General features: G+C 41.6%; 2 protein-coding genes across 4 annotated transcripts in view; both read left to right on the top strand.

Annotated features, from left to right (window-relative positions):
• The window catches only part of LOC109528259 (immunoglobulin-like and fibronectin type III domain-containing protein 1), a 29,184-nt gene extending 23,899 nt beyond the window's left edge, over nt 1-5,285 (top strand). For both annotated transcript variants that reach the window (XM_019890640.1, XM_019890639.1), the window contains 8 exons: nt 725-904; nt 980-1,108; nt 1,207-1,506; nt 2,106-2,191; nt 2,300-2,492; nt 2,585-2,881; nt 4,262-4,588; nt 5,105-5,285. In XM_019890640.1, the coding sequence (XP_019746199.1) occupies nt 725-904; nt 980-1,108; nt 1,207-1,506; nt 2,106-2,191; nt 2,300-2,492; nt 2,585-2,881; nt 4,262-4,588; nt 5,105-5,109 (1,517 nt within the window). In that variant the 3' untranslated portion in view covers nt 5,110-5,285. The remainder of the gene's footprint in view (nt 1-724; nt 905-979; nt 1,109-1,206; nt 1,507-2,105; nt 2,192-2,299; nt 2,493-2,584; nt 2,882-4,261; nt 4,589-5,104) is intronic.
• Nucleotides 5,286-11,180: 5,895 nt separating this feature from the next.
• On the top strand, nt 11,181-14,318 carry LOC109528254 (protein snail homolog Sna-like). Of its 2 annotated transcripts, none has more exons than XM_019890635.1 (4): nt 11,181-11,257; nt 11,997-12,128; nt 12,559-13,077; nt 13,603-14,318. In XM_019890635.1, the coding sequence occupies exons 2-4, from the start codon at nt 12,044-12,046 to the stop codon at nt 13,785-13,787; spliced, it is 789 nt and encodes a 262-aa protein (XP_019746194.1). In that variant the 5' UTR covers nt 11,181-11,257; nt 11,997-12,043; the 3' UTR covers nt 13,788-14,318. The 2 variants fall into 2 exon arrangements, with proteins under 2 accessions (XP_019746194.1, XP_019746195.1); XM_019890636.1 differs by lacking the exon at nt 11,181-11,257 and adding an exon at nt 11,295-11,410.
• Nucleotides 14,319-19,982: the final 5,664 nt, after the last annotated feature.

Here is a 19,982-nt window from a genome sequence, read left to right as displayed (position 1 = left end):
CAGCACCCCCCGCGACCCTAGTGAGGATCAAGCGGTTCAGAAAATGAATGGATGAATGAATGAACCACTCAGTGTGGTCTCGGGCGCCTGCCAGCTGCTCATCCCTGTTCTAGACTGTTTTTATAACAGGTCCCTAAAGTTAAAAAAATAAAAAATAAAAATATTGTTAAAAAAAAAAATTGTAAAAAATTAAATGAAGCAATACATGCTAATGCTATGCACACTAGCCAGTTTGTCAAATTGCAAAGCTACCTAATATAACTTCCTGAGGTCCTTTGACAACAATAATTTGAATAAATCTGCTGTTTCCAAAAGACTGTTGCAGTATAATGATGCAGAAGCAATCCAAATGATTTAAAGGCCTCCCAGTCATAACGAGCAAAAGCAATCATCGCAGAGAATTCAGTGTTTATGAAGTGGAAATATAACAGCACCCCCTGCTGCCAAATAAGCTCTTTACAAGTTTTTGTTTTGTTTTTGGGGGGGAGTGGGGGGATGACCTAAGCACTAAGGGACTTTCCATATTTCCCAAATGAAAGTGATAAGACAGTGGACCATGCTACAAGGAGGCTTATGTGAGAATGTGACTTATTTAGCAAATTGGAAGAATTGAAATGTATTTAATGCACGGACTAATGGACGAGCACAAATCTACACAAAAATGTTAAGTGTTTTTTCGCTCTAATTAAAAACATATATGTGTTTCCCCGCGACCTGACAAAAGCGTTCCCCAGTGCACCTGCACCTCCAAAAGTGGTCAGTGCTTTTGACGACTGCATCAACCTTTCTTGGACTGCACCAAGTAACACGGGAGGCTCACAAATTATTGGCTACATGGTGGAAAAACGCAAAAAAGGAAGCAATCTCTGGACTGGGGTCAATGCTTCAATGGAGCCAATAAAAGGTTGGTTCATGTTTCATTTTGTTGAAGTTGTAAGTGTTTGTAACGTTTACGATAACCGTGTTGTTGTATTCCCAGAGAAGAAATGTGCAGTGAAAGATGTTGTGGCAGGTATGGAATATGAATTCAGAGTTTTGGCTGTGAACCTTTCGGGACCTGGGGAATTTAGCAACCCTTGTGACTTTGTCTTTGCTCGGGATCCCAAAAGTAAGTGAGGCAATTGAAATGAATCCATAAACCTCCAAATATTCGTCTTGCTCTTTAATTTGTTTTAACTAAAATGACATGTTTCTTGTTATCCGCAGAGCCCCCTGGGAAAGTTATTGGTTTAAAAGTGACAGAAACTTCTTACAACCACTTTGTCTTGAGCTGGACAAAACCGAAAGACAAACCTGACATAGAGGATGAAGCGAAGGGATATTTTGTGGAGATAAGGAATGCGCAGTGCCTAGAATGGTCACGAAGCTTCACCATCACCACCACCTACACTGTAAAAGGCCTGAGGGCAATGGATATGTACTGGGTCAGAGTCATTGCAACCAATGATGGAGGAGAAGGCCAAACTGAGGAGCTGTCCAATTATGTCCTTGCCATGCCGCCCCTTGGTATTCTTCTTCACTCATACTTAATTTTCAGATAAAAAGACAATTTCTGGAAGTAATTTCTGGAAGCAATGTCTCAGACTGTCTGATTCGTTTTGGCATTGTAGACGATTTTCAAAATGGCATCTGCTAAATTTACTTTATTTTGTTACGTGGGAGCACAAAATATTCACCTGGATCCAGATATATTCAGAGATTATACATCTATTTAAAAAATGTATCTAGATACAGATGATTTAATTTTATGCAACCACTTGACGAAATCAAATTGATTAATTCATAACATTTTTTTTCTGTGGAAGGCTAGAACATAATTTTAAAAAACGTTTCGAAAACGTTGACATTTTTGTGTGTCTCTGCAATTATTGGATAATTTCATTACCAAAAGTGTCATTCACTGGAAAACATGGTATGTTGAATTTTATTTGCTGCACAAAATCAAACCAACTGGATACATATTTTAAGAAATATATTTGGAAACAGATACTTTTATTTTGTGCAACCACTTGAAGAAATCAAATTAGGTAAATTCAACAAACCTTTGTTATTAGTCATTTAAACCTTGCTTCAATGAGAGATTTTTTTTTCTTTTTTTTTTGTAGTGAGACCAAAGTTCACAACTAAAAAGATGAAAACATTTGTGGTGGTGAGGGCAGGAAACACCGTCAGGGTGACCATAAACTTTGAGGTGAGAATCAATCTTTTAACATGTCTTAGACTTGGACTTTAAAAATCCAAGTCAACATAATATTCTGTGATGTCATTCCTATGATATAACTAATGCCACTTTCCAAAGGCTTCCCCACCACCAGACATCATGTGGCTCAAGGACAATGGGCCTGTGTCAAAGCGAGTCACAGTGAGTAACTCAGATGGAGCTTCACAGATGTTGATCCCTTCGTCAGAACGCTCTGATTCTGGCATCTACTCCATTTTGGTGAGAAATTTGGCAGGACAGGAGACTTTCAGTACAGAAGTCAGGGTCACAGGTAAAAATGATCATGCTGTAAGGCAGCATGTAGAGTGCTCTTCTATTAAATACTGCGTCACTTTTATACAGTCTGTCTAAACGTGCTTGCAGATGATCCTAAGCCTCCTGGACCAGTAGAAATAGAGGAAAATGTGCCAGGAACAGTGCAAGTGACTTGGCAACCTTCTCCTGATGAGAAGCTTGATGACCGATTGCATTACACAATTTCCAAACTGGACTCGACCAAACACACGTGGATCACAGTGGCCGACAGACTCTTCAATAACAAGTTCACTGTTTGTAATATCATGCCCGGGAGGGAATACCATTTTCGGGTCTATGCCAAGAATGACATGGGTGTGTCCACACCTTCTGAGTCACCCACCTGGGCGGTGGGGAGAAAGAAAGGTATGTGCGACATACAACCCAGGATCACCTACCTACCCCGTAGATCAAATGCGATGCTGTCCACCAAAAAGCACATACAGCGGACCCTCGTCTACTCACGGTTTGACATGAACAAATTCTTGATTTTTATGGAAAGCTATACTAAACCCATGTTTTTGTGCTCAGGCCAATGGCATGTTTTATATAAAAATAGAGCTTTGGGCAATTGAACTATGTTGAAGTGAGAGGAGGATTTTTTAGACTATCCATAGCCGTGTCTAAGTGAACAAAAATGCTTTACCTTGTTGTGGTAGTGATGGACAAATGAAGGTTCATGAAGCACTTGTGATAATTTTGGATTCCTCCAGATGAAACTCTTGGTTTAATGATGCAGTGGAAACATAATAAAGTTGCATTGCACGAGCCTTTACCTTTAAACCAACAGCACCAACTGGAGCAGGCATGTCCAACTCCGGTCCTCAAGAGCCTTTGTCCTGCCTGTTTTTCATCTCTCCCTGCTGCAACACACCTGATTCAATTGGTCAGGATCGTGATCAAGCTTCTTCAGAGCTTGCTGATTAGCTGATAATTTTGAATCAGGTATGTTGCAGCAGGGAGCGATGGAAAAGAGGCAGGACAGCAACCCCTGAGGACCCAGTTTCGACACCCTTGATCTGGAGGAATAAAAAAAATATATCACAAGTGCTTCATGAAGCTTCATTTTCCCATCACCATGTTGTCACATCGAAAGACAATGACAAACTTTTTAGAGTGGGTGTCAATTATTCACAGATATTCACTATTCACAGCGGGGGTTCTGTCGATATCCCCTGTGAGTAACAAGGGTTCACCGTATCTTCATTTTTTTTTTCTTTCAGAAAAATTGATAACAAGAAAAAAAACATGCTTTTTATTGGCGTTTTTGGGATGTGGATTGCTTTGTTTTTGATGAAACAAAGTAACCTGCAGCACACAAATATAGTAAACCATATAGTCAAAAAATAGTGAATAATGTGATTCGACACTGAAAATACTTCTGTTTAGGAACCAGGCTCAGGTCATTTTTTGGGAGTCACGTGCATGTTTATGCTCAAACTTGATTGAACGAATTAATAGTCACTCTGCTGTTTCTATAGCAGAGGAAGACAGTGTGAGAGGGCAACAACAGAGTCAAAAAGCAACACACACCAACAAATATTGATATGGTATATCATTATTGATGATATAATAAAATCTGTATGCAATATAAAAATATGTTTTTAGTGCGTTGAGAAAAAAAATATGTTCCGCTTCATCTGGTGAATCAAGTGGAACGCTCCCTGACTAATTCTAAATTGCAACAGTGCAAACAGCACCTCAGTACTTGACTTCATTTTATCACAACTCATTCATGTTTTGCAGAAAAGCTTTCACTGACATTACCGAACCGCGAAGAACGTGACCTGCGATGTGCTCCGGATTTCATCGTACCACTGAAGCTGCATGCAGCACCAAAAGGCTACGAATGCTACATGAGCTGCGCTGTTACAGGGAACCCCAAACCTCGAATCACGTGGTATCGAGATCACGTCAACCTGAACACAAACACCAACTATTACATCTCCAACACCTGTGGAGTTTGCTCCATGTTGATCCTCAGCGTTGGCTCTAAAGATGTGGGCAAGTACACTGTCACAGCAGAGAACGCCTTGGGCCGATCCGAATGTTCCACCATGCTCAGTGTCAGAGGTAAGGGGTAACAGTTCCACAACTGGTTTTCATTGTGACGCGAGCCATTCTCCATTTGGCATAGCCTGTGTGTCACAAGCACAGATCAGATAATTAAATAAATCAAATGGGTGAAATTAAAAGGGCTGTGAAAATATGATGCTAAATAGTGATGGAGAAATGAAGCTTCATGAAGCACTTCTAGTCATTTTTTACTCTTGTAGGCGCCACTCTTGGTTTAAGTGGAAATGTCATAAATTTCCATTGCACTACCCTGTATCTTTAAACCAAGAGCACCATCCAGAGGAGTAAAAAAGATCATATAAAAATCATGAATCTTCATTGCCCCATCAGTAGTGGTAAGTATACTGTAATTCTTGATCCTTCAAGTATTTTGACTGAAGCAAGTGAAGCATTTTGTCATGATACCTGTAAACTTTCATAAAATCGTAAAAAAAGAAAAAAAATCACACTTCTTCATTACCGAACAGAGTTTTTCTTCATGATTCAAAATGTGTTTTTTTCTCTTTTATACAGAATGAAGAATCTGACAGCAACCAGGGTTGTGTTTCTTTTTTTTTCCCCTTTTCTTTTTTTTTTTTTAGGTCGCTCAGATGCTTTTGTTGTTGTGCTGCTTGGATTTTGTCCATCAGTTGCATGACATAATCTGTTGGTTTGTTACAAAAACTGAAATAAATGTTTTCTTTGTCGAGATTTTGTGGAGTCTTTTATGTTATTTGCAGCAGATTTTGTGCCAATTGTGCCTTTATGACTTTGTCTTCATTAGAAAAGAATATGAGCTCTTTTGTATCCAGTCCATTCTACTTATGAGTGCCATTTGTGTCCCTGGGAAATAAAATGTATCAGTGCATTACCTGCAATGTAATACATTAACTGCATTTTTTTCGTATTATTATTAGTGAATTAAGTTTCCTGAACAGTTATTTGTTGCATATTAAATAAATAAAAGTAAAAATCTCAGCTCAGTCATGTTACCTAAATTATTTTATTTATCATTATTATTATTATTTTTTTTTTTTATCTTTGTGAAAACAACTGAGTAAATTCCTCAATTCGTCGTTTCATCCATTTTCTATCCATAGGCTGCTCTCTTGAGGTTGGTTTTGAATTTATTTCTGTTGCCGCTATTCGCTCTTTCAACACTGAGTGGCGCCAGACAGGCAGAAAATGAAACACAAGGGGCCTCTTGATGAATAATGATCAATCATGAACCCAACCGCAGAGAAAATGATAACTTTTTGAATTTTGATCGATTGATTGGTTATTTATTTCATAAAATCTAACATTAAATAAAATACACCTTTAAAAATAATACTTTTGGGGTACAAAATGACAATAATGCAAAAAGCCCATGCTTTGATTTAAAGCTAGGAATTATGTTACATAACATAACTTTACAAAACAGATATCTTGGATGGCTGGTTGGTATATTTGGAAATGAATGAATGGACTGGCTTCAAATATGCACTATTCAATCGATCCAGCCTCAATTGATTGTTGCCTGTTTGTAAATGACAAGCAACGACACCGTTCCTGAACCTGTAATGGGAATGCGGCATATGTGCTCTATTTTCATAGACAGGCGCACATGCGCTTGATGTGAAGAGACAAGTCAAGTTTGCTGTGTTTGGGGAATTGGGCAGACCAATCTGCACGTTTCTGAGTGTTCCAGCATTTTCTATCACATACCGTCAGCGCACCTGACAATTTGTTGGCAGAAAGTGGGCAAGACATTAGACCAGGTCAAAGCAGGTCTAATTTGTGGCACAGGTGGTGTCATGCAATTTTGGTGGGGTTTTTTCAACACACAGTGTGTCGTGGATGTCATCGTATTTCATTCAGACATATGACAATAACAGAGGAAAATCTGTCTAAATCATTATGGAAATTAATTGAACAAATTATAATTATCATCTGTAATATATATTTTTAAAGCACTCTTCTCACTGCAGCACAAGTATTGGGATGGGAGTTGGGGCCAGTGACCAACTTGACATCATCCACAAGTGGAGCTTTTCTTGCAGTTCCTTTTGAATGTACTTTGCGCATGCCGTTCTGCATGAATCACAGACAGTCATGCTTCGACCATGAAGACCACGTTTCTGCCCTATGTTCATTTTTAAAAGATAATGATGGGAGACGCTTCCAATGGTCGAGAAAAAAGCCGGCTGTGTTCACTCCCACAATGGCACAAACTCCATTTTTACCTGCGTGCATCTACGACAATACCAAGGGAAAGAAAATTTCACCCCAAGCACACAGTTGGAGCTCGCTTTGCACTAAATTTGCGCAGGGGATGAAAATAGCACCTTTAGACCTTTGTATTTCATGAGTTTTCCATAACTGAAAAACTGTCATCACATTCTAAAAAGGTTTGCCTCTGAGGACAATGTTGAACTGTGTGATGATTGCTGCTATGTAACACAACCAGTATTAACGTTGAGTGTTTGACATGAAGCAACAGAATGATGACCAAATAGCAAACATTGCATCGTGTCATTAATGATCTGCCGCTGACGGACGTATTCAAATTCATCTATTTGTGTGCACTGTAAAAGTAACGTAGAGGTGTTTGCTCGTCTGGTGAATGTTGACCTCCAAAGTGTTCCGTTATGGTCAACGTTATTTCAAATTTCCGAGACGTTGTATGAGGTCTGAAGAAAGGTTTCACTTGTTGAAAAAAATGTTCCTTTCGTGACCGGGGTATTCGTCTAACTTGAAGAGAGCCACGAACAAATTCATCGTTCAACACGTGTGATGCAATTTCCCATGGTTGACTTGCTACTGCGTTGCAGTCCACATCTTAGTTGAAATTTTGGTCGGAAGCACACAAAAGAGGTGTTCACACGGCACACATTTGCATCGGTGCTGCACCGACGTATTTTGTTGCTATATATCTTACAACAGTGTAAATTTCGTGGAGCTTTCACATGTAAAAAGCTGCTTACTAAAGAGAAGCGTTTTAACCCCCACTTGCGTTCACACAGCAGTTTCTGCGGCCGTGCAGTACGGAAATACAACATGTGCATGCGTAAAGTGTACTTCTTTTTCCCCGCCTTGTTTGTGACATATCGAAAAACCGTGGTTTATACTTCGCCAGACAAATCAATGCTGTGGTCTATCAGACACCGTAAAATGATGAGAGGGAGAAGGGAAAGATGACGGAAGTACAACAGAGCACGAAAGCAACTCATTCAATACTCTTATGTAATCAACTCTTCTCACGCGTAGCGAGTCTACCCCTGCAGCGTTCACACGACCCATTTCATGTCGGTGCTGCCTCGCAAACTAGCATTTACTCCGGAGTAAATTTTTAAACCACCTCCTGAGCAGAGTTAAATTTGCTCCAGTTTAAGCTGTTTTCAGGGGCTACACCGGTATAACTTTGTACGTGTGAACGCTCTACGGGGGGCAGTCCCGGTGCTACACCAGAGTAAAAGTTGCCGTGTGAACACCCCTAGAGTGTCCTTTTAAAGTAGTTGTCCGTTCACGGGCATTGTTGTCATACAATCCATTTGTAAAAACGTTTTTTTTTTTTTTTTGTAGATATTAGAGTAAATGCTCCAGCTGCCACTTTATAGCTGATTTGGAAAAAGCAATCCCATTAATTCGAAGTGCAGATATTTGTGTACAAAGCAGTAAAAGTCGAAGTACTGATTCATCACATTTACTGACAGTAAATGAAAGAGAAACAGTCTGTGAGAGTCACAAAGGTAAGAATGAATTTTTAGTTTGGCTAAGTTGGCACAATTGCCGAAAAACGGGTTAAAACTAGGTGTTAGGGTTTCACAGTAAGGTTTCAAACTAGGGTTAGGGTTTCAAAGTAGGGTTTGAATCTCTGGCTAGGGTTTCAAACTAGGATTAGAGTTTCAATGTAGGGTTTTAAACTAGGTTTAGGGATTCAAAGTATGCTTTCAAACTATGGTTATGGTTTCAAAGTAGGGTTCCAAACTATGGTTAGGGTTTCACAGTAGGGTTTCAAACAAGGGTTAGGGTTTCAAAGTTGAGTTTGAAACTAGGGTTACACTTTCAAAGTAAGGTTTTAAATTAGGATTATGGTCTCAAAGTATCTTTAAATTCGAGTTAAAAAAGTGGGGTATTAAACTAGGTTTCGGGTTCCAGAGTAGTGTTTTAAATTATCGTTACAGTTTAAAAGTAGGGTTTTGAACTACGTTTGAGGTTCCAAACTATTTCTCCAAACAATGTTTTGTTTGGTTCATGACATTACCATTCATTTCGAATGGTAAATTATGGACTGTAAATCATCTCATCCCGGTTTTAATATTGTGAACTCGGGTTGCAATTTCTTCCCTCATCTCAGAGATAAGACGAGCACAGTGCACGCATGTTTGGAGTGGAGATGGCTGTACTCTGCATGTGGGAGTGTGCGTGGCATTCCTCGGGGATCACTTTATCTTGCTCCTGCTGGCTTCACACACCGCTGAACCGCGCAGAAACACTCATGCATATGCATACGTATGCAAAAACAACAAACGTTGACGACACACTTCTGTATAGCAGCCCGTCTATTGTTACTGTGTAGATAAGATCTGAAGCAGACATTTGAGAGGTGGCGTCCAGCTGAGCTCCACTTGAACACAGCCAACGAGATGTCCTCGTCTTGTTTCACATTCAATGCGGCAATCACATAACGAGGGCCGACTCTACCATCATCTGAGAGACAAGGTGGCAAATGGAAATGCTGACTGAGTGGTCGTTGCCTGAATATGCTGAATGATCACAATGCCACTTGATTATTCAAGAGCCATCTGTTTTTAAAGATCACTTGGGAGTTTGCAACGTGCACAAAAGCAGTTGTCCCAACTCAAGGTGGACGACGACTTCTTTCTGAACGGAAAATAGCACAGATATGAGAATTGTACACTGTTTTGGGGGGCCTAAAACCACGATTTAAGTTGGAAAAACTTTATGGCAACATTTGCATAAGAAAGCAAGCAAATTCTTTTGACTTTAACTTGGCGTTGGGGTTCAATAAAAGGGACAATTCATATTTGTTGTGAAATGCGAGAAAGCCATTTTTCACAACAGCAAAACGTGAGACATTTAAATCTCTTGCCCATCTTAAAATCTGAAAGATGTGCCAGCTCAAGACACTTCAAGACACTAAACTTTGATAGCACTTTGAGTCTGCTAATGTGAAAGTTGGCTTTCATGCATTTTCAACAAAGAAAAAAAATATTCACCAGAAGTGATTGTCCCTTGGATTGCACCCCAACTTCAAGATATGAGTAAAAACAGCTCAGGAAATTGTTGACAGAAATGTCAATACTTTCTCATTTAAAGTTGTTCCAACTGAAATTACAGTTTTAGCCCCCCATTCCCCTCCCCCCAAAATATGTAAATTGTGTGTTTTAACAGTGTATACATCTCCACTAAACTGATAAATGCTGAGTCTTCCGTGAAGTATGAAACTTATTTGAATTTGCAAATCTGCTCCCGAAAAGTCGCCATGTGCCTTTTTATGAAAGAGATTCCGATTCAAAAAACACGTTCTTTCTCATGTGACTCGCTTTGCAGCTGCACTTTGTCAAGATTTGACACAAACGGCTGAGTGTGACTTTTTAAACAATTAATGAAGAAGATAAGAAAAGAAAACCTTTATTTGTCTCACAATGAAGAAATTCCCAATTTATAGCAGCAAAATTATGAAAGGGAGAATTGTATAGACTGTATGTACAGTATATAAGAAAAGCAACCTAAACCCACATGAGCAAGCATTTGGCAACGGTAGCAAGGTGACTCATCGCTTTGAGATGGAGACACTCAACAGAGCGACGGGGTAGAGAGAGATCATTCATCCCTGAGGCGACGGCGCTAAACATCTGTTCTGAGTTGAAAACTTGAAGTCTTCACATCTTGTCTGGTTCACAAGTTGCCTGCAGTGCGCCTGCAGTCAAACTGCTCTCCTCAAAGCAGAGACCCGGCAATAGTGTGAAATCAGCTGTTTTGACTCCCTCCCTCTTCGTGTGTGTATGTCAGGTGAAAATCCATTGTGTCTTTCTTTTTACTTTGGCTGTAAAATGAGCTGCTTGGATTGCACAGATTGTACAGTATATCGAATGGAACAAATTATACAGGGCAGCTCGTGTATCTCCCCTCCATGACTTGAATTTGCCATGTCATTTAGTCCACCACCACAGCAGACGAACAACTAGGATGACTTTCACGCTATTTGCTCCTTGTTTTTATTAGCGTGCTGACCCCTGGCCCCCAGTCTCCCTGGCGTCGGCGTCAACAAGCGTCTAACGACGTGTGAACTTTTTGGGGCATGCCGGGACAATGGCACCCATAGACAGGTGCAAGCCCCACCCCGCCCCCCACTCACAGCTCCCCCTGCAACCAGCGGTTGCAATGTTAAGCAGGACCACTGCGGCATTCCGACAACACTGGCACCTGATTTTAATTTTGATGCATGTTGTGCGCAAATACAAATCGGCCGATGGAAATAATATAGCGAGCTATCTTGGCTTATGTTTTTGATTCCTCAAGAAATCAATTTCTTGTTCCAATTGCGCACACCTTTTGCGCGCTAAAAACTCCCCCCTGCAGGGATCTGTGTCACATTTCACGCGACCTGCAGCCACAATATTTCGAGCCAGGCTAATGATTGCCCCTTTTTGATTGTTTCTGTCAGCTGGGTCCATTTCGGTGAGCTCCCGGCAAAAGCGCCACCTCCGCAACTGAGACGTCTCGCTCCCCGCTGAGAAGAAGATCGCTGCGGGTGTTGTATTGTGGGGCACAGAAAGAACAGAGGTTCTCTCTTCGACACATTCTTCACTACAGTAATCTCCTCCTCATAGGGTGCGTTATCGCCCCGAGCAACAGGTTCACCCTATAAAGCCATCGTAAAAAAGGTGTCACATGCAGTGCGAGCGTGACGTGATGCCTGTTGCTGTTTTTTTTTGCCCGGTTACCAGATTCAAACATTTGAACCCCAAATCTGGTTGGGGACGCCTAAAATTCAACGAAACTAACTTTTAGTCATCTAATCTGAATTTAGATTGTGTGCTGCACTCAAAAAACGTACTCACGGAGCTCGATGCAAACTTTTTTTTTCAATGAGCCATTGTTCCCTTTATTCACGTTTGTATGTGCGTCTTCCCAGGTTGATGAGTGACCCATTTGCAGCGTGAAATGGACAATTAGATTTGCAACAGCCATTCATACACACCGAGCACCTGCGGTGAAGGGTGCCGCTGGTGGCGCCCGGACACGCTGGGTGTGTCTTTGGGCGTAGACCAGCCCACCCACTCCGCCGCTTCCCTTGCGGATCACTATTTGAGGAGGCGACTACGGTGCACTGATTCCTCAGCACATTTTTTTTTTAACCTGGGTGGATGTCGTGTGCGCGCGAGGCCTTTCTAACTCAACAAACCTCTTCCTGCAGCTGAGCGTGCTCTGTGGGAATTACAACTTGGCTTCTGAAAAGACAACATGCCTCGGTCATTTCTTGTCAAGAAGTATTTTTCCAGCAAGAAACCATGCTACAGAGAAAGCCTGTTGTTGGACAGCCAAACTGGTATGTTGTGCAAGCTATTCTTTCATGTTAACGTCCCCTGAACACCGTGTAAAACCATAACTTGTATTTTAAGTTGGAAAAACTGAAAATGTTAATTACTGACAGTTTAGGCAATAACATTAGTGTAGCAAATATTTTTACTTGGATCTTTAAGTTGGGGTTCAGTAAAAGGGACAACTGTTATGGAAACTCACAAGAGCAAAACTTGAAACATTTAGTTGAATCCACCAACTTAATATGTTATTGACTTGTTGCTTTGAATTTTTGAGTTCACCCAACATTTTTTTGCAGCAGCATGTGGGAAAGGCTCCCAAGAATGATAACAAGATTAGCATGTTGTTAGATTAAATTCATATTAGGGTCCTTATAAAAGTACTATGTATGATATATGCATATATTTATGAAATCCAACCTGACTTCTTTTCAACAGCTTTTGTCCCGGAAAGCTTCCCACGGGCTGCTCTTCCGACTCAGAACCACAGCTCTGCCCTCACCTGCTACCCCGCAGTTCCATTCACGCCATTGCCTGCTCCCCTTTCCCCGATTGCCCCGGCATCCCTCCCTCCGTCACCACTCGGGCCTCTTGATCTCAGTAGCTCTCCGTTCAGCAGCAGTGGCGAGGAGGACGAAGACAACGGTCGTTCTTCGGACCCCCCGAGCCCGGATGCCCTCCAAGCCGTCTACCACTGCATGTACTGCGCAAAGAGTTACACCAGCCTCTCGGCTCTGTCCCACCACCAGACGTCCCACCTGTGTGTCCCGTCGCTGCCCGCTGAGGCGTCTGCGTCCAGGCCGGCCTTCCATTGCAAACACTGCCCGAAGGAGTACACCAGCCTGGGCGCCCTGAAGATGCACATCCGCTCCCACACGTTGCCGTGCGTGTGCACCACCTGTGGCAAAGCCTTCTCCAGACCGTGGCTGCTGAGGGGACACATCCGCACCCACACAGGTTGGCTTACGATCCAACTATTTTTCAATGTATTTGTTTCATATATCAGTGTTATGAAAAGTGAATTTGCAGTTTCGGTATTTTAGTGACAAACATGATTTGACTTGACTGGGTTGGTTAGTTTTTGAATTAATCAATATAAAAACGTTCTACATTTGCATACATTTCTTCGAAACCAGGCAAAAATGTTCAGCATTATTTTCCAAATAAAAGCAGCTGCGTGCAAATAAATGTCTGAGAGTGTTAACACAAAAACAGACAATCAGTCTGCTTTCATGGAGGTAGAAATCAAATAATATTTACTGTTGAGCCTTGTCTAATTTTTAATGAAGACTTAGGCCTACTACACTAACATTTCTTCCATTTTTGTCTTCATGGTGGTACCTGGAGTGTCACGTGTGTTTTTTCGGTGGTACGTGGTGTAAAAGGTTTAAGTACCACTGCATTAATTAAACGATGAATCGGTTATCAAAATAGTTTGACCTGATTTGCACCACTAATCTCAAGGCATTCTCCTTCCTTCAGGCGAGCGCCCGTTTGCTTGTCAACACTGTACCCGGGCCTTCGCCGACCGCTCCAACCTGCGGGCACACCTGCAGACACACTCGGAAGTGAAGAAGTACCAGTGTGGCTCCTGCTCGCGCACCTTCAGCCGCATGTCTCTGCTGCACAAACACAACGCCTCGGGATGCAGCAGCCCCACCTCTTAGACGGAACCACATTCCCTGTTTCCACCCGAAGGACTCTTCTACGACTACTTGAATGCATTTTTGATTTCAGAACTGAGATTTCAAATGGGCAGCGGCCTGTCAACAGTGTGAGCATGTAGGACATGAGAGCAGCTGGACATGCGGTTAAATCCCAGGAAACTCCCATTGGTGCCGGCCGGGCCGGAACTCTGGCCATGCTGCAGCTGCTTGGGGGTGTTTTTGGTGTGTATGCGTGGATGCCATTCCTTATTATGCATACAAGATGTATATGTGTGTGTGTGTGGTGTGTGTGTGTGTGTGTGTGTGTGTTGTGACAGCTGCCTGTGAAGGTGGGCGACAGGTGACCTCCACTCACCCCATGTTCTTGACCAAAGGACCCAGTTTGCTTCACCAAAATTTCTCTGGTGTCTTCATGGTGCATGTGCTTTTAATTTTTTGACATAATTTTATTCAGCATTTTTTTTCATGATGTTTGTGCATTTGCCTCCCCTCCATCACATGTAAATAAAAGCTTTGTTGTAGAACAAAATGCATCCTGTCATCATGTCTTTGAATACGCTCCGGTATTAATCAACATTTCACCAGGCACCGTATTAACTTGCAACCCCAAATGAGTTCATCAGGACAGGTGAGACAGGTTCTCAATGGGAAGATGGAGTTGTGTGCCTTAGTGGGAGTGGGGGATGGATTTGTGGGATGGTGAGTGATTTGGGGAGCACCTGCATACACCTGCCATGCTGTCAGCATACACTTAGATGAACATGTGGAAAACACGTACAAGAGGGGAGGCGTTGAGTGTAAGAAAAACTGCCTTTATTATTCTTTCCCTTTTCATTTGTCAATCAAAAATGAAACGGTGACTAATTAGTTTTTTTATATGTAAAAACAGAAACTTCAGAATTCTGTCGTCAGTCTCATCAAAAATACAAAATTGAAAAGCACACAACAGGAGTGAGTTTGATTTTATTTTTAATTTTTATTTTTTTGCTGATGACTGTGAGAGGGAGGGTCCGCCGCTGTGGGAGTGGACACAGCTGATTTCAATCGGGCCCAATCAATGTGGCTCCATTAATTACGGAGCTCACAGTTCCACACGAGAGCCCCTGTCACCCGAAAGTTTGTTAACAAGCCTTATGTGTGTGCTGTCAAACTCATCTGGATTGCTTTTTACCATATGAGCAGCTAGCAAGTAAACACCACGCCTGCAATTTGTAAGTACATACTTCACCAATTCCCATCATGAATCACCCACATCTGTTTAAACACCATATTGCCAATATCATTGACCAATTTTGTTGGTAGAAATAGAAAAAAAAAACTTTTTTTTTTTTGCTCTTGACCACACATCGTTTCAAAATTCCAAATGTGTGTGTGTGTGTGTGTGCGTGTGTGTGTGTGTGTGTGTGTGTGTGTGTGTGTGTGTGCGCACGCGCGTGTGTGTATATGAGACGGCGGGATTGAAGCAAACTCCTATTTTTTTTACCTTTCACAAACACTAGTCATGTGCAAAAGATCGAAAAACAAATTTTCCTCAGATGTCTATCGTGTCTATCAGTCTACTCATCTATCCATCCATCCATCTATCCTTCTATCCATCCATCCATGTGAGGTGTTGCCTTCAGGGAGATTTGGAAAACGGGCGGCCCTTGTTTCACATGGACTTCAATCCATTCATCCATTCATTCCTCTATCTATCCATCTCTGCAACATGGCGCCCAAGTGGTTAGCACGTCTGCCTCACATTTCTTTTGCGGCCATCTGTTCCACAAACTCTTGTTACCTCAGAGGAACTTTGGGAGGAAGCGAATGCTGAGTGCTTTCAGCTGAGGGTGAACATGTAGGGTGCACATATGGCCGCAATGTGTCTGCGATCCCCCCGCTGCCCTCCTGACCCACATGCACTGACGCCAGCATGTCTTGGTGAAGTAACAATGTGCGTGTTTCCTGCAATAGCTCCTGGTGTTGAGAGGTAGATGCATATGTGTGTGTGTGTGTGTGTGTGTGTGTGTGTGTGTGTGTGTGTGGGTGTGTGTGTGTGTGTGTGTGTGTGTGTGTGTGTGTGTATGGGGGGGCAGATTCAGTAAGCTGCATCTCAAATTGCATGACTTCGCTTGGCCAATGTAAACAACCCCGGAAAGAGAAGACACATGTGCTTGGGCACATGCGACAATCACGACTGCTTGCGAGCCTGTCCAGTGAATTAAACATTGATCAATCTGGACTTTTTTTTCTTGCATTACCTAAGTGCACTCTCAACAAATGAAAAGCAGAATTGTTCTGGCTGTTTTGAAATACAACTCTCGATACTTTGGGGCAGAGGCAGTCCATCACGTTGTTGCTTTGAGGCAATGAGGTCACCGCCGTGTGGGTGTGCATCCCATGTTTGGAATATCATGTTGTCTGCCTCAAAGTGCTCTAGTGTTGGCAGCGTCACACATGCAGCCCCTGACTAATGTGACATTCCTGAGCCATTAGTGACAGACATACAATACTGCTGTGTCACAGAGAGAATGCAGCTCCATCTGCTGCTGTCCAAGTAATAATGTGATTTTCTCCCCAAAGAGGAAATCATATCATGGTGAAGCGGTAATTAAAAAAAAAAGTGGGCCGGGGGATTTCCATTTTTTTAGAATTTTCTAAATGGAGGAATGCAATATCAGCATCACCGCCTCATAACACTGGTCAACATCAACTTTGAATCAGAGATGGCTTTGTACGTCCCTAAACGTATTTTTGATCCTGATTTACAAGGTCTCTTTTTTTTTTCTAGCACATGAGGTTTTTGAGATATTTTCCATTTTTTTAAGTTTGATCTACACGGAAAAAAATTGTGTTGTATCTACTCAATTTTAGTTTTATCAAATAATCAGATATATTTGTTGAGTAGATGTAGTCTACTTAAAAATGTATCTGGATGCAGATGATTTTATTTCGTACAATCATTAGATGTAATAAAATTGAGTACATTCAAGAAATTTTTTTTTCAGTGAACCAAAGCTTGTGCAATACGTTATTTATCATGAGTTGTAATTTATATGTATGACGTTTCAGAAAAATATCCCACCTGTTGCTGAACCCAGCCCTAACTTTATAAATATGACAATATTACATATTATGTTTTTATTATATTAATTCTAAGATTCTAAGATATCCTTTATTTGTCCCACACTGGGGAAATTTACAGTCTACAGCAGCAAGATTGTGGGTAGAAAGAAGAAAGAAGAAAAACAAATATTAATGTGAAAAACTGACGTGTTGGAGAAAAAAAAAACCCCGGCAGATTCGTAATCATCATCTTGAAAAGTTGACTTGCATCTCAGATTTAAAAAAAAAAATGTAGTAAACTGTGTTGATCAGTGTCATTTGCGAACGCCCGTCTACATCCTCTCCTTTGCAGGGCTTTAGGGTCACACGCTGTAGCCTCTCTGAGGTCACCCTGAAATGATCGCCTGCCAATCGCAGCAGCAACAGGAAGGCAGACAACTCACATTCATGTCAATTTAGTCTTTAATTAATTTGACATCCGCTCGAGATCCCACACAAGCACATGAAGAAGACTCTTCTTGACAAGTGATGAGTTCAAGTGCAAAAGCTGACAAGTGCCATTTCTCACTTGCTTAATTTAATGGCTTTGACACTTTTTACACTCATATATAAATGTATGACAACTAAAATACATAATTACTCCTTCGCACCTCAAAAAAAAGAATACTTGGCTCTCCAAGTACCACCACAACACCTACCATTAAAATACAGTAGTGTATTAGCTAATCATCAAAAACAAGGCAGCGGTTTGTTATTATTGTTGGTCACTCTAACATTATGAACAATTAGAACTAACACTGCACCTAAATAATGATGTATCGTTATTAAAATGTGTTGCATATAAAAGTGAAATAAAAATTGCACCTAAAAGTGAAATCCAACTTCACTGTACTAAACTAAAATGGACTCAAATGGATTAAAAACAATGTTTAAGACACTACAGTATAACATTTAACACGTAACAACACAACATGACATACCACATTTTGAGAACCACTCGATTGATTGATTTTAAGTCGGAATACCTGTGCTAAATAATTATTGAACATTAAAAAACGAATTTGACTCAATTCACCGAAAATGTAGATGTCACCTTTTGCGTTTGACCGCTTCCCTTCTCTCAAGTAAGAAAGCTTTGCATGTAAGTAATCACATTAATTCCAGTGACACAAACTTCTCCTATCATTTGACTTTCTTGATTCAATATACGTAAATCGTCATAATGTTTGGGTCACAGGAAAAGGCCTGTCAGTAGAGTTTGGCCGCAGCGCTTCCCAAAAAAGTGTTCATATGAAGCATGTGGGTGCGGCTGTTGCTGCGTATGCGCATGCACACACCGGAGGATTTTTTTAAGGGCCTTTGAGGGATGCTGAGCTGCTTGCCCACAGATGACAGTCATGTCGCTGGGAGCATAAGTGGCAGGATTGTGGCACTGATTCAATGGAGGATCCAATTCGAGCTGTAGGGGTGGCAGTGTTAAGTCACTGGGTTAAAGTTTCAAGGCTTCTTTCCAAGCTGTAGCGCTGTTACACAATGGCGCTGTCGGAAGATTCCATCCAGGCCAGGCCATACCAGCCCCCACCCCAGGCACCCCTCACATCGATCCCCTTTTTCAATGTACAGTGGTGCCTTGAGAGACAAGTCTAATTTGTTCTGTGATCACGCTCAACTCTCAAATGAGCTTTCCTCTTTGAACAGAAAGCTGCTCTCCCGAAGTCCCTCTCAATGGGCTGTGTGTGTGTGTGTGTGTGTGTGTGTGTGTGTGTGTGTGTGTGTGTGTGTGTGTGTGTGTGTGTTTCCTTCTCAATACAGACCTTTTCTGTCCCACAGGGGTCAGAGGGGAGAGGATGAGCCAAACAGAATGTGATGGTAAACAGATGATGTGCGAAAAGGAGGACCCTTGTGTCAGTGCAAGCTTCAAGCTGATTCCCACTCCAACACTGAACAGTGGTGCATTCAGATAAGAGGGACCAGACCTTACACTTTTTTAAGATATGAACTGTCATTCGGGTGGTTTCTTTATTTATTTATTTTGCTTTGGCTTGCAAGCTTAAACTTGATATTTGAGTGTTGCATGGTAGCAATGAAGTCATTTCAACTCACTTTACAGTAAACACCAGTTCGGCAAATATTGAACTACCATATTTTTTGGATTGTGATTAAGTTGCATGTTTTTTTTTTTTTTTTTTTTTAAGGTTGTCTGGCCTTGCGACTTATATTCAGGTGCGACTTGTATAAATTGAAATTACAACTTGGACTGGTTCTCACAATCCCCATTTCCAAATTGTGTGGGTCTTGTTGACTTTGTTATGGCAGTTATCAAGTATTTTTGGGTCATTACCATTGGTGGCATGAAGGTGGCGATAATGCCCTAAAAGTATTTACCAAAGACAATGGAGGAAGCAGCAGAAGAAGAAGAAAAATACAAAGAAAAACAAATGGTAGAAGAAATAGTTGTAGTCATGGCATCTACCGTGTGACGTCTCTCTAGTTCAGCATAGGTGGCCCGGTGTCCAGTGGTTAGCGCATCAACTTCACAGTGCAGAGGTGCAGGTTTCGATTCTCTGTGTGGAGTTTGCATGTTCTCCCCGTGCCTGCGTGGGTTTTCTCCGAGTACTCGGGTTTCCTCCCACATTCCAAAAACATGCATGGCAGGTTAATGGAACACACGAAATTGTCCCGAGGTGTGAGCGTGAGTGTGGATGGTTGTTCATCTATGTGTGCCCTGCGATTGGCTGGCAACCGGTTCAGGGTGTCCCCCGCCTACTGCTCGAAGACAGCTGGGATAGGCTCCAGCACGCCCGCGACCCTTGTGAGGATAAAGCGGATCGGAAAATGGATGGATAGTTCAGCATGCAAATTCCTTAGGCCACTAAAAGGTTTTACAGCACCAAAAGGTGCAATAGCCAATCAGCATTTGACTTTTGGCCACAATGTCACGTTAGATTTTAGTCAAGGTAAGCCATTTTAAACATTATATTTTTTTCTGAATGTAGAAGAGAAACTCATTTGCTGCCGTGCACATGGGATGTAATCAGAAATTCACTCTGACGCTTTGACATGACTCTGAGACTGTGCATTTTTATTGATTAATTTGTCAAGCAATCAGCGGCTCGTGCTTGAACAATGTGCATTTTTACTCTCTGATGC

The sequence above is a fragment of the Hippocampus comes genome, unplaced genomic scaffold (assembly GCF_001891065.2).
Source record: "Hippocampus comes isolate QL1 unplaced genomic scaffold, H_comes_QL1_v1.1 scaffold174, whole genome shotgun sequence".
NCBI lineage: Eukaryota > Metazoa > Chordata > Actinopteri > Syngnathiformes > Syngnathidae > Hippocampus > Hippocampus comes.
Note: the sequence above shows the minus strand (reverse complement) of the source record. Positions and strands in the feature narration are given on the sequence as shown.

Bases quoted from the DNA above. Each gene is read 5' to 3' on its own strand.
- LOC109528254 (XM_019890635.1), top strand. From the start codon at position 12,044: ATGCCTCGGTCATTTCTTGTCAAGAAGTATTTTTCCAGCAAGAAACCA. The intron at 12,129-12,558 runs GTATGTTGTGCA...TCTTTTCAACAG, and splicing joins GTTGTTGGACAGCCAAACTG to CTTTTGTCCCGGAAAGCTTC. The intron at 13,078-13,602 runs GTTGGCTTACGA...TCCTTCCTTCAG, and splicing joins ACACATCCGCACCCACACAG to GCGAGCGCCCGTTTGCTTGT.